The sequence below is a fragment of the Carcharodon carcharias genome, chromosome 27 (genome assembly GCF_017639515.1).
Source record: "Carcharodon carcharias isolate sCarCar2 chromosome 27, sCarCar2.pri, whole genome shotgun sequence".
Lineage (NCBI taxonomy): Eukaryota > Metazoa > Chordata > Chondrichthyes > Lamniformes > Lamnidae > Carcharodon > Carcharodon carcharias.
The window spans coordinates 15,715,152-15,728,141 of NC_054493.1; the positions used below are offsets into that span (position 1 = coordinate 15,715,152).

The 12,990-nt window shown below is 43.6% G+C and overlaps 1 gene segment (V, D, J or C); it reads left to right on the top strand.

Annotated features, from left to right (window-relative positions):
* The first annotated feature begins 281 nt into the window (after nucleotides 1-281).
* On the top strand, nucleotides 282-2,253 carry LOC121270295. The segment is given in 3 exon segments: nucleotides 282-327; nucleotides 413-745; nucleotides 2,090-2,253. Coding segments are annotated over 3 exon segments (543 nt in total).
* The last annotated feature ends 10,737 nt before the right edge of the window (nucleotides 2,254-12,990 follow it).

The window sequence follows — 12,990 nt, forward strand, 5'->3', positions numbered from 1 at the left end:
AATGAGACCGAAATATCCTGAGACCAAGAGAGATCCAGTGAAACCCAGAAAGACAGGGAGGAAGAGAAAGTCAGAAGGAATAATCGGTCCAGAGCTATCACTGTTTGGTGCCCAACTGTCATAAGTTCTGAGCGACCAGCCAATCCTGTAACTGGGAAACGCCCCTCAGTTTCTCAATAAGTGAAGCCTGCCCCTGATCTGAATTTCCACTTTAATATCAGAACAGGAATATCAACATATTTTATCTTATCTTATTTCTTCCAAACTCTAATCCTGTCACCATGTGCTCCCTGTGTTCCTTACTGCTAATAATTGTCTTGCTGCCTGGTGAGTCAATGTTTAAACGGCCAGTGTCTGTTCCTTGTGTTATCTTCACTCCCAGATATTTGATATATTCCGTGTTTTGTTGCAGGAACAAATGGTAAAGATTCAGTGTCCCAGGATCTCCCTGAATTAACGGTTCTGGAAGGACAGAGCATAACACTGGACTGTAATTACTCGACAACTTATGCCCCAACTCTGTTCTGGTACATCCAGTACCCCGGAGAAGGTCCGAGATATTTAATGAGGATATATAGCTTGGGGGATGCAGAGAAGTCTCCAGATTTCCCAGACAGGTTCTCAGCTGTGTTGCACAAAGGAAGCAAAACGGTTCCTTTAAATGTCACCGGGACTCTTCTCTCCGACAGCGCCGTGTATTTCTGTGCCATGGACGCCACACTGCTGCAGAGAAATAGCGGATCCCGTACAAAAACCGTCACTGGGAGTTCCAGTTTGTGCGCAGCAGAGGGCGCTCTCACACCGATAAACGGAAGTAATAACAGCCTGTGAGGTTCACAGAGTCTTTAATGAAATATCAAAACAAAAACAACGCCGAAGAAGAACGGGTCAGCAGCAACTGAGCAATTATGCTAGTTGACTTTGACTTGCAACTATGCTAAAAATGAATTCCACAAATAAATCTGTATTGCATTAACTCATATTTAGCTTTACGATGAACTTTCCTTGCCTGTCTGAACTCTTATATAGCCCATTCCCCATCCCCAATCTTTCCTTCTAGGTCCATTTGTCAAAGCATGCACATAGTGTCTATTTGAACAGAGTATTTTGCTGGTTCAGAAACAATGTATAGAAAATGAAGACACTTCACCAGGTTGTGTTTTCACTCTTTAAAACAAGCCCTGAGCACAGAGTTCCCTCAATGTTCATTCTCCTTTCGAGTGTGCCTGTTAAATGTTTTCCGACACCATTAACAAACCAGTGCTTCTGCCTTTTAATAAGGAATCCAGTCCCACCCCTGTCCCTAACTACGTAACCATTCCTCTTATAAGGACACTGACTATAGCTCAGATCGGGTTGTTTCCATTCGCTGACAACCGGTTCTCACCTACACGTCTTAAAGCATCACTGCAGAGGCAATGAAATAAGGTGAGAGGATCCTGAGACACCTCAGAAGATTCTTGATGATGCAGATTAAAACGAATTTCTTCTAATCTCAATTTCCATTCACAGGGCGGACAGAGACAATGCAGCCACCCAGCATCTGGGTTGAAATCGGGGGCGGTGGAGTGGGAGTGAGTGGATGGGGTGTGGGGAGTGGGAGGGGTAAGGCATTTCGGACAGGTAATTATGGAACAAACACAGTTCGTCTCATTTCCTATTCAAGGTTTCAGTCCGAACGTTAAACAGCCTCCAGTCAGATAGCTCCCTGTTTGCGCATGAATATCAGATCTGAGTCATGGAGATTTTATCATTCAGCTACTGTCCGTAAATGCTTGGACGGAAGTATCGCCTATGATATTACTTGGGGCGAACTGTGTTTTATTCTGGCACTGGCTGGTCCCGTTCGGGCTGTATTTACGGCGACAGTCTCACACATGTTTTCAAGTTATTGGTGAGGCAAAAACATAGCAGCAGCACCGTTCAAGCAGCCGCACCTCTCTCTCTCAGCGGAGAAAGTGGACTCGGGAGAGCTGGTCAGAAGCAGGGCTTACAGCCGGAGTTAATGATGAAATTCAGTCTCACTCCCGTACTCTGGGCTGTGTCTGGGAGCTCCTGTCTGCTCGGGTTTGTATCGAATCTCGGACAGGTGCAGCCAGAATGTTCAGCGGCGCTGTCAGCCGCTCAAACACAAACCGAGAGGAAAACACATTCACCTCGGTTCAAACTGTCAACAACTGCAGCGGCCGAGAAAACAAAGTGCAGATTCCGAACCGACCGACAGATAAATTACCAAATGAGTCTACAGTTTAAACCGTCTTTCCTGTTTCTGATCAAGTTTATTTACCTTAAGCTCAGGGCTCGATATTCAGCTCAGCTCCGGGGCAGATGTTTATGATCCTCAAACCAGACTACCTGACATCACACAGGCTGCCGGGTGTCGTCACAGAGTTTACAAGGTGATGCCACGCAGACCGCAGAATTACGTCACACGAGCGGATACTCTGACGCATGCGCATCCCTCTCCCTCACACTCCATCAATGCTGAAGCTCTGTCAAAGATTCACTTTGTGATCACGAGTCCCAGGGCCAAGAGCCTGGCGGACACAGTGTAATTGCTAAAACAAAAACAGAATTACCTGGAAAAACTCAGCAGGTCTGGCAGCATCGGCGGAGAAGAAAAGAGTTGACGATTCGAGTCCTCATGACCCTTCGACAGAACTAGGAAAATCCCAGTTAATTCCTGGGATTCGCCTAGTTCTGTCGAAGGGTCATGAGGACTCGAAACGTCAACTCTTTTCTTCTCCGCCGATGCTGCCAGACCTGCTGAGTTTTTCCAGGTAATTCTGTTTTTGTTTTGGATTTCCAGCATCCGCAGTTTTTTGTTTTTATCTCAGTGTAATTGCTGTTGGGTTCTGTTTGATGCACAACAGCGATGCCTTCACCAGGCGGCTCTCTTGGTTGAATCTTCCGATAGTTATTACATACAAGTCGATAGCATCCGACACATGAATCTGAGCTTCACTTTAGCGAACATATTCTTGGATACCTTACTCTCTCCCACATGTGAGGATGATCACTATTTCTAACAGCAATGTTTCACACATCAGATCCGTTTTCTTCTGTTAGATTGTAATTTGCTTGCTTGTATTATCCTGTACGACGCTAAATTGTAATTTTATTCAATTTTACAAGATGCTGGCTGGGCCAGAAATCATTGTCCATCCCTAGTTACCCTTGAGAAGGTGTTGGTGAGCTGTCTTCTTGAACTGCTGCAATCCATGTGGTGTAGGTGCACCCACAGTGCTGTTAGGGAGAGAGTTCCAGGATTTTGACCCAGCGACAGTGAAGGAAGAGCAATATATTTCCAAGTCAGGATGGTGAGCGTCTTCGAGGGAAACTTTTAGGTAGTGGCGTTCCCATCTATCAGCTACCCTTGTTCTTCTAGATGGTAGCGGTCGTGGCTTTGGAAGGCGTTGCCTAAGGAGCCTTGATGAGCTTCTGCAGTGCATCTTGCAGATGGCACATACTGCTGCTGCTGTGCTTCTCTGCTGGAGGGAGTCAATGTTTGTAGGTGTGGTGCCAATAAAGCGGCCTGATTCGTCCTGGAAGGTGTCAAGTTCTTTAGTGTTTTGGGAGCTGGACTCATTCAGGCAAGTGGGGAGTATTCCATCAGAGGAGAGGTGGGACGGGAGAATTGCCGAACACAAATCCCATCCAGAATAGCTCCCCCCAGCCGCCGAACATTGTCCCCTCCTCCTTCCACCTACTCAGTGATATTCTGAGTGATGCCATTAGACGGTGTAGGAGGAAGTAGAGAAACTATATTTGACGAGTCAGCACTCGTGTCGAAATGCTGTTAACCAGTTAAGGCATTCGCTACTTTTTATTGGAAAGGAATTACAAGAGGTACTTCCTCCAGCCCCCGCCCCCCTACTCTCCTCCGTTATAGCTAGCTGGAGAACTGTTTCTTAACTTAACAGATTGCAACAGTAAATATATCTGCTATTCGAAGAGATTGTTGCTGAGGATATAATGAGGCTCATGCCGCATCGTCATCTGGTTATATTGTGGCTGGTGTTCGGTAGGTGCAGCCATATCATTTTATCCGTTTGCAGTAATGCGATGTTAATAGACTTTTAAACTCGCTGTTGCATTCAGCTTTTCGTTACGTTTAATTTCAGGTGTGATTCAGGCAGATTCTGTGTCCCAACCTCAGACTACACTGTATATTAAAGAAGGAGGTGGTATGAAAATAGACTGTAGCTACACAACAAGTCATGGTAATCCAGATCTGTACTGGTACAGACAGCAGACGAACCAGGATCCTCCTTTCATTTTGTATCGAGATAGAAGCAGAAAAAAAGATGCATATTTTGTTAAAAGCAAATTCGACGCGGGTCAGACAAACGAAGGAAAGAAGTTTCCTCTAACGATCATTCGAGCGGAAATCCAGGACACCGCCGTATATTTCTGCGCACTGAGCAACACATTAGTTTAAAACTCATCTGTCGCTGTACAAAAACCCCAGCGATGTAGAATTGCCAGCTCAAGGAAACCCGCCCCTGTGGGTAAGTGCTATCCGCGGATCAATGTAACTTCCTTCTCACAACTGTATTTCTCTGTCAGAAATGTGTGTTCAGGCCGCACTCTGGAAACCTGAGCACATGACCCAGGCTGACACTTCCACTGCCAGTAAGAAGGGAACGCTGCTATGTTCGTGGTGCCATTTTTCGGATGAGCTATTGTTGTGGTCACTTTGACAAACGGACTACAAGAGACTCAGGTACAGGTTTCGATCATTTATTCGAACAATTGCAAGGAGGGCGCCATCTCAATATAGCTTGAGAAGTTTTCTGATAAGCTACAAGTGTTCACCATATTTATACATTATTGGTCACATACAAGAACATCCTCCAGATTCCGATCTTGTCAACATATAGGTTTACATTAAACAGACAAGTCTCTGGTACAAAGGTAACCTTACTTTCACCCAGGCAGAGACCTGCCTTCCTATCTAAGCTGGGACCATCTGTCCTTCCCCTATCTGTTGAAGAACACACTTAATCAATGTTATTGCCATCCTCTGACTGCAGTCTAATTCCCAGGACCCTGCTGGTGATTGCAAACACTGAGGGTGTACAAAGTTTGAGAGTGCATAAGGTTCATCTGGTTTAACTGTTTAATTGTTGATTTACTGGCTTGTGCTGGCCTGCCTCTAGATTCTAATTTAAATAATTCATTCCCTTATAATGAATTCCCTCTTTCCATAAGTTCTCATTTACTTTCTTCCCCCAACAGCCCCCACCCCCTCCTTTTGGCTCATGGCCTAGCCCAAGGTAGCCAACTACAGTGGCACTGTCCGTTCCTTTACTCACCGCTGCCCATCCCTTTACTCACCGCTGCCCATTGGTGCTGGCCAGTCATCCAGCTTTGGGTTGTAAAAGGAAACGTGAGACCACCTGTGTCATCTGGCCGTTCAATTCAGGCCTCAGACTTACTAAACTCCTTCTCCACCAGTTAAAACTCCCCCAGCACCACCTTTTTGTGACTTCCGAGTGCGATGAATCAAGTATGTTAGATATATAATGACTATCAGTTGAAGTATAACTAGGGCATGGGAGATAATCCTAATCCACAGGTGCATTTGTACATTTGAGCCCCAGTTCCACCACCACCATGTGGAGGAACCTATTTGCTCGATATCCTCTTTTAAGGCTCTAACCTGTTGCTGCAATTTATAGTAAGTTCTATACATCTGCTGAGCCTGTCTCCAAATCGTGGTTAGGTGCTCAGGTAATAAGGGAATTTCATAGGACAACTGGTTCAAATACTGTGTCTTGTTATCCTTAAGGCTTTCCTTGACCTCTTAGGGCTTATCCAGTTGTTCCCATACTGGATTCTTTCCTGGCACGTGGTGATACAATATCTCCCATTCCCTGGTTCTTTAGTTTTCATTGTACAGTTTGCTGCTGCTTTAAATCCACTTAGCTTCTTCTGTCTCATATATTGGGTGTGCATACTACTGCGGTGGCCTCTATCCTACACTCTTCTAATGTGGTACTAACTATATTCACTTCTATGCATATGTTGGAATGACATGATACCTAATACAATAATCCTCCCGTATAACTCCAATATTTTCTACTCTATATAATGTCCTGCCGGGTGTTGACATAGGTATAACAGGTACTACTAATACAATTCCTGTTCGCATATTACTATTCACTATACATTTAACATTAATTCTATATACACGTGTTAAACCCCTGAGCTGGCAACCGGTCAACTCATGATCCTTGTGTTGTGAATGATTAAATAAATGCTCATTAGTTACTCATAAAGGAACTGCCCCTTCATTAATCTGTCTTAAATTCTCTCGGGCTTGTTCCAGTGCCCAAGATCCATGGGCGCTGCAAACATCATTTCAGCTTCCTTCATCTGAAATATTCTTCCCTATTTCAATCAGTTTGTTGATAGCCTCCGCATGACTTTCGAGCACGTAGCCAGGATGAACCATGTCATATCCTGGTCTGTATTTAATTGGGTGTTATGAACTCCCTGTCCCCGCTTTAGAATCTTCTTAAGCTTAAAGCTCAGGGTACGGACCTTCTGGTCAACAGTTGCCAGGTTCTGAATTAATCACTGATGTCCCTATATTGAATATCGTAGCGGCATCATTTATCAAGCTGTGTTTAATGTGATTCCCTTCGAAGCCTGATCACATCTCACCATTGAACTGAGATGCTTCCGTCATCAGCTGCCCCATTCGAGCCGTATATAGTGCTCGAATTTGGACTGAGCACCACTGGAGCGGGATCGTTCTGGATATGTTCAAGACTACGGGCACCAGGTCATGGTGCACATTATCATACAAAACTTCTGATTAACCAGTACCACACCATTCGTCGGTACTGGATGCATAGTCGGACAGAGTGGGTTAGGCGGTGTGGTTTGAGGGGCTTCAATTATCTCTACTCGGACTGTCGAAGTAGCTGTGGAAGGTGGCTGGATAGTGGCGCACCTCCCACGCCCAATCTGAAGCAAACCCTTCCTACAATTCGACAGCACTTGTTCTCCTACTGTTACAATTATTATTCGCCGTTGTAAATCGTGTTCAGCGCTGTCCGTGCTGTTCCAAAGTTCATCCTGTGGTGCGGGATGAGCAGTGATGATGCCGGACCCTGTTGCCAGTTCTGATACGTCCTCGACCAGGATCGTGGATCTGTGGAGACATTAACATCGGCTCCCGTTCTCCGGGTTACAGCTTGGTCAATTGTCATGCATTTTAAACTGTGTGTTTTGCCTCCATTTACTTCCAGTTCTCATATCTACAGTGCGCATGTATCACCTGTCATAATTACCTCGTATGGTCCATGCTTGTTTGCTCAGGCTCACCTTGACCATCACCGTATTCCCACTTGGTCCATTGTTGCTCTTTGGATTTGCCAGTTTCCATATCCTTAAACATCTGTCAGTCTCTGACTTCCTTCCTTAACTCATGCAATTGCCTACTCATTTCACTCACATAGTCTCGCATCCTTCCTTTTAGTGGTCCGATATCTCCCATTCCTACTATGATTCCCTCAGGTAGCTGCATTGCTCGCCTTGTCATTATTACAAATGGGGTGAACCTGGTGGTCCTGCTTGGGGTAGTCCTAAGGCGCATTAGAATATAAGGCACATTTGAGTATAAAAGCTGGGAAGCAATGCTGCAGCTGTTTAGAACCTTGGTTAGGCCACACTTGGAATATTGCATGCAATTCTGGTCACCACATTACCAGAAGGATATGAAGGCGTTGGAGAGGGTGCAGAGGAGGTTTACCAGGATGCTGCCTGGTCTGGAGGTTATTAGCTATGAAGAGAGGTTGGAGAAATTCGGATTGTTCTCACTGGAGCGACGGAAATTGGGGGCAACTTAATAGAAGTTTACAAAATTATGAGTGGCATGGACAGAGTAGATAGTGAGAAGCTTTTTCCCAGGGTTGAAGAGTCAATTACTACGGGACATATATTTAAGGTGAGAGGAGAAAACTATAAAGATGATGTGCGGGACAAGTTTTACGCAGAGGGTAGTGAGTGCCTGGAATTTGCTGCCAGAGGAGGTGGTGGAAGCAGGTACGATAGTGATATTTAAGAGGCAGCTTGACAAATACATGACTAGGATGGGAATAGAGGGATACGGACCCCGGAAGTGCAAAATGTTTTAGTTGACTGGCAATATGATCGGCGCAGGCTTGGAGGGCCGAAGGGCCTGTTCCTGTGCTGTACTTTTCTTTGTTTTTTTTTACAGTATTGTGTTCTTCCCTGTCTCTTGAATTGCTTTTGTTATTGATGTTTTTTTAAGTTCAGTTCATCCTTTCCTCCATCCCCGAGCTCTGTGGCTGGTAGGGAATGTGGAATTTCTGTTTAAATTTAAATTTATGCATTTCTTTATTGAATCTTCCTGTGAAATGAGTTCCCTGATCTGATAGGCACCCTCCACTCCTTCCTGTCCTACTTCAGACCTCAACTAAACTGCTGACACAACTCTACAATGCACCTTCTTATCCTATCTTTCAATGGCTCAGTATCTTCACTTCCAGTGACAGTTCTCTCTGCGAGCCGCTTAATGCTGTCTGTGATCATAGTGTTAATCCTGTGGTCTTAGTTTTTGTACCTCGCAGGCAGATTAATACAATCAGTAATACATCTATTTATCCTTTTTCCAGCTTCCCCTTTACCTGTATCCATTTTGTTGTTGTTAAGTATTATTTCTCCTTACCTTTCAATTACCTGAACTACAGATTCCACATAGTATCACCTCTAAGTTTTTTTCCTCTTACCATGATCATCCTAAGATTCTCTTGATTTCAGTTTCTTTATTGTCTTGATCGTTTATATTGTTCCTTTGCTCTTTCGGTCGTATTAATGAGGATCTCTGTCTCTTGATCTTTGCTTATCGCCCCCTATGCGTTTCCAATGTCTCAGCTGATGGCCAGATTATCAAATCACTTTAAGAAGTTTGTATATTGCGTCCTCTTTCCCTAACTCTTTCTTCTACTTGCCTCATAACATTTTATACATGCAACAGCCAGCATCTTATCTCGTTCAAGTTGCCTGGAGAGACTTTAAAATAAATAAAATATTCTCATAACAGTTTTAAAAACAGAAATCAGGCATTGACATATTCCTTATCTTCTTCTCAAATAACATTTTATTGTCTAAATTGTGTCTGACCCGTTTCTTTTAGAATTATCCCAGATTCATTAACTTGGCCAAAATTGGATTTCTGCAAACTTTGTCAAGGTCTTGAGCTTAGGTTCATATTTTGGGAAAAGACTTAGAAATACAAAAGCTTACAGCATTTGAATTAGTGCCAATTGCTGTCAGACCTTTTAAAATGAAAATTCCCTTTTGAGAAATTATCAGGAACCAAACCTCAAATGTTAACCTTTGTATGAAATGTAATTTATGATATCAAAATTAAAGCGACCTCTTTCTAGTGTGTATTGATTTGCATCCAAGTTATAATTCCTATATGTTTATCGACACATTCTTTATTAGGTAGCATCCTAGTGATTCAAAAGTAATCTTCTAAACTACACTGCACTTTACACCTCAAGCCTTGTCCCAACTTCAAATAACAGTGCTGTTGGGATGCAGATTTCCTTTCATATTTAATTCATCTCTTCAAAAGAAACCCCTTTTTATCCATTGGAACCACCTAGAGCTTGTGTTTATGTCTTTTGGTTTTCCTAGAATCCCTTGAACTTCAGGTAATTTTTCCAATCATAATTTTAGAATACTAACTCGTATGAGTTAATGTAACTCGTATGTATCAATCCCAACCAGCTTGGAAGCTGGTGATGCTAGTCTGCAAAGGGGGTGGCACAAAGGTTGGTTCATCTGACTTTGTCTAGCTTCATGATACCTTCAAACTGCGACCTTTTTTGCCAGAAATCTCAACTCAAACCTTATACTCAAAATTTTGGAATGTTTTAGTATACTTTTCCTCTAATCTAACATCGGGCTTTCAACCCTAAAGTGCTGAACTGCACATACAAATAACAATTTACGGAAGTAAACACATTAAATATCACATACGAATGCTTCCTTGCACACAAACAAACATAGATTTAGAGGTATGTATTTATATTCCTGTATCCTTAACGACTTAAAATTCTCATATTCTAAACGAAACTTCAAATAACAGCGGGGGAAATAAAGGGATCTTGAAGGCTCCACCAGAAGAAAGCTCTCATTTCCCCTGCTACTGCCTGTCAGTGCTTATTAACGCCCCTAGGGGTACCCCGCTTTCCTCTCTTTTTCTCTCTCTTTCTCTCTTCAGCACAAGCAGCTCTTGTAACTTAGATCAATTATTTTCTTTAAGTTACAGAAAATTCAACAGCAGACCTTTCGGGTCCCAATCATCCTTCCACATTTTCAGGAAAATCTCTTCATCCCGCACGGGACATTATACACCCCCACTTCGTTTCTCCTTCCCCCAAGGCTTCTTTTACTGCCCTCTCAAACTCCCTGTGCAGGGCTGTCACCTTCTCCCGATCTGGTACGTCCCCAGGTTTCCTAACATCTATTAAATAGAAGCTCCGTCTGCAACACCACCCCAACTCCTCCCCGACAAAGACCTTAAATACCCCACCGCTTATTGTACCAAAGAGCAGGTCAGCTCTCTTGTGCAGTTAAACCTCAAACGACACCACTGCAAGAAATTATCACATAGCTCTTTGTGGGAGCTTGCTGTGCATAATTTAACTATTTCGGAAATTATAGCGGTGACTGCAATTCCAACTTGCTTCATTCCTACTACGGGGCAGTCTGGATGGAATGGTTCGTCTTTCGCTATCTGTAATTGTTGGTGGGAATAGTAAATTAACTATCACAACTTGTGGGCCTGTGCACATCTTTTCCAGATTTTCACCCAACACTCATCCAAATGATGTCTGTAACCTGACCTGGCCTCAGGACCTACCCTTGCGACTTAGCGTTTTTCGACAGAGCAAATGGGAGGTTCTGTGCAACAACCCATGGACAGTTGTTGAGCGCAGTCCCTTAAAAAGGCTCTCTAGCTCCCAGTGTACAACATTGGACTGGATCCAAAGCAGCACACCTTCCCTTTTCAGATAATTTGTCTCATTAATCTGTTCTCCTCCATCTTCCCTTTAGTCACATCTGATACAACGGGTTTTTGATGACCTAGTTTAGTTTTTGAGCGGGAAAACGAAAACCGCAGGGTGGCAGTTATGACAGTCAGAAAAATAAATCCATTGTGAAATATCGGAGTTCAAGCGAATTCCTCAGGCGGTTTGCAAACTTCAGCAAATGTTTTTACCAAGTGCCTGGTAAGAAAGGGGGAACATGACAGCATTAATTTCAATATCTTCAATTATTATCATTTTTCAAATCATGTTTGTGTTAGGTCCGTGTGAGAGTTGACGAAGTTTCGTAAAGCGAGGAGAACAGAATAAAAGAAGGCGGACAAGAAGCCTGGAAATATTGCATCACATCCTAAAGTAACCACAGTGTAATACAAGGCATCAAAATCTGAAAGTGACGGACACCGGCAAGACAACGCCTTCCAAAGTGATCTGAGCGATGAAGGACTGTTAGGATTCCTTAATTGATCTGCTGCTTTATTCAATGGTTTTCAGTTTTTTTTTCATTGCCGTTGTTGGTCCCTGACTGCGGTTCACGGCAATGCAAGGACGTAATTGCCGTTTTATGTTAGCAGTTATGCGAGACGGTGGCGTAGCGGTAATATCACTGGATCCTGTAAGACTGACCTCTGCATTACAACAACATCTTTCCCTGGAATAATCTAAGTATCTGTCCTAAAATTGAGGGATAAACTGCTGAACAGAAGCAGGACATTAAACCGGCCCATTCATTCGGTGGTCGATCTGTCATCGGATTGGATTCTGCAGTTTATTTTTTCGGCCTCTTTAAAAGCATTTGGGCGGAGGAGGAGATGAACTCATGGGATTTGGAACAATAAATGTTGGGATGAGTGAGCAAGAACATGACCGATGGGATCCAGTCCATCAAAGTGTGACGTCATCCACCTTGGTACGAAAAATAAAGAGAACAATATTTTTGGAATGGTGGGGGACTGGCAAATGTTTGGATTCAGATTGACTTGGGCATCTATGTATGTGAATCACTTTCGTGCAAGCATTTGGGAAGTCAAATGGTATATTAGTTTTAATCACAAAGGCCTTAACGAATAAGATTAAGGAGTTTAACTCAAGTTACAGAGGGGCGCTGAGATGACACCTGGAGTTGTGTGTGTGCAGTTTTGGCCTCCTTACCAAAGGCAGGGCAGCATTGCCCCAGAATTCGCGCAACTAAGATTCACTAGACTGTTTCTGGGATGAACAGATTTTTCTATGAGGAGAGATTGAATGGGTTAGACCTCTATTCCCTGGAGTTCAGAAGAAAGGGAGGTGATCGAATTGAAGCATGAAAAATGCTGAGGCGAGTCCAAATGGTAATTGCTGAGTCAATCTTCCACCTGGCCGACGAATTGAGAAGAGGAATCACAGCGAGAATAAGCAGTCTAATATTTAGGGCTGACGTAAGGGGAAATTTCTTCACTCAAAGGATCGTGAACCTTTGGCATTCTCTACTGCAGAGGATCGTGGGAGCTCAGAGATTTCTAAAGTGACGAGAAGAAATCTCCCCTAAGTATGTCCCTCGCAGAAGATTCACAAACCCGACCTCCTGTCCACTACCTCAGTCTGATTACTGACAGTGACGGTAATTAGCTGGACACCTCCATCTATGTTCAGACTGTACCCTAGTCAGTTTGAAATTACCTCTTACCGCCATCAGAGTACTGTGTTGGTGATTTCTCGGAGGAAAATATGAGCCCCTTATCCAAATATCAAATGAAACATGTCGATTAACGTCACAGAATCATACAAAGCAGAAGACGCCCTTCGGCCCATCGAGTCTGCACCGACACATGAGAAACACCTGCCTAGTCCTATTTACCAGCACTTGGCCCATAGCCTTGAATGTTATGACGTGCCAAGTGCTCAACCAGGTATT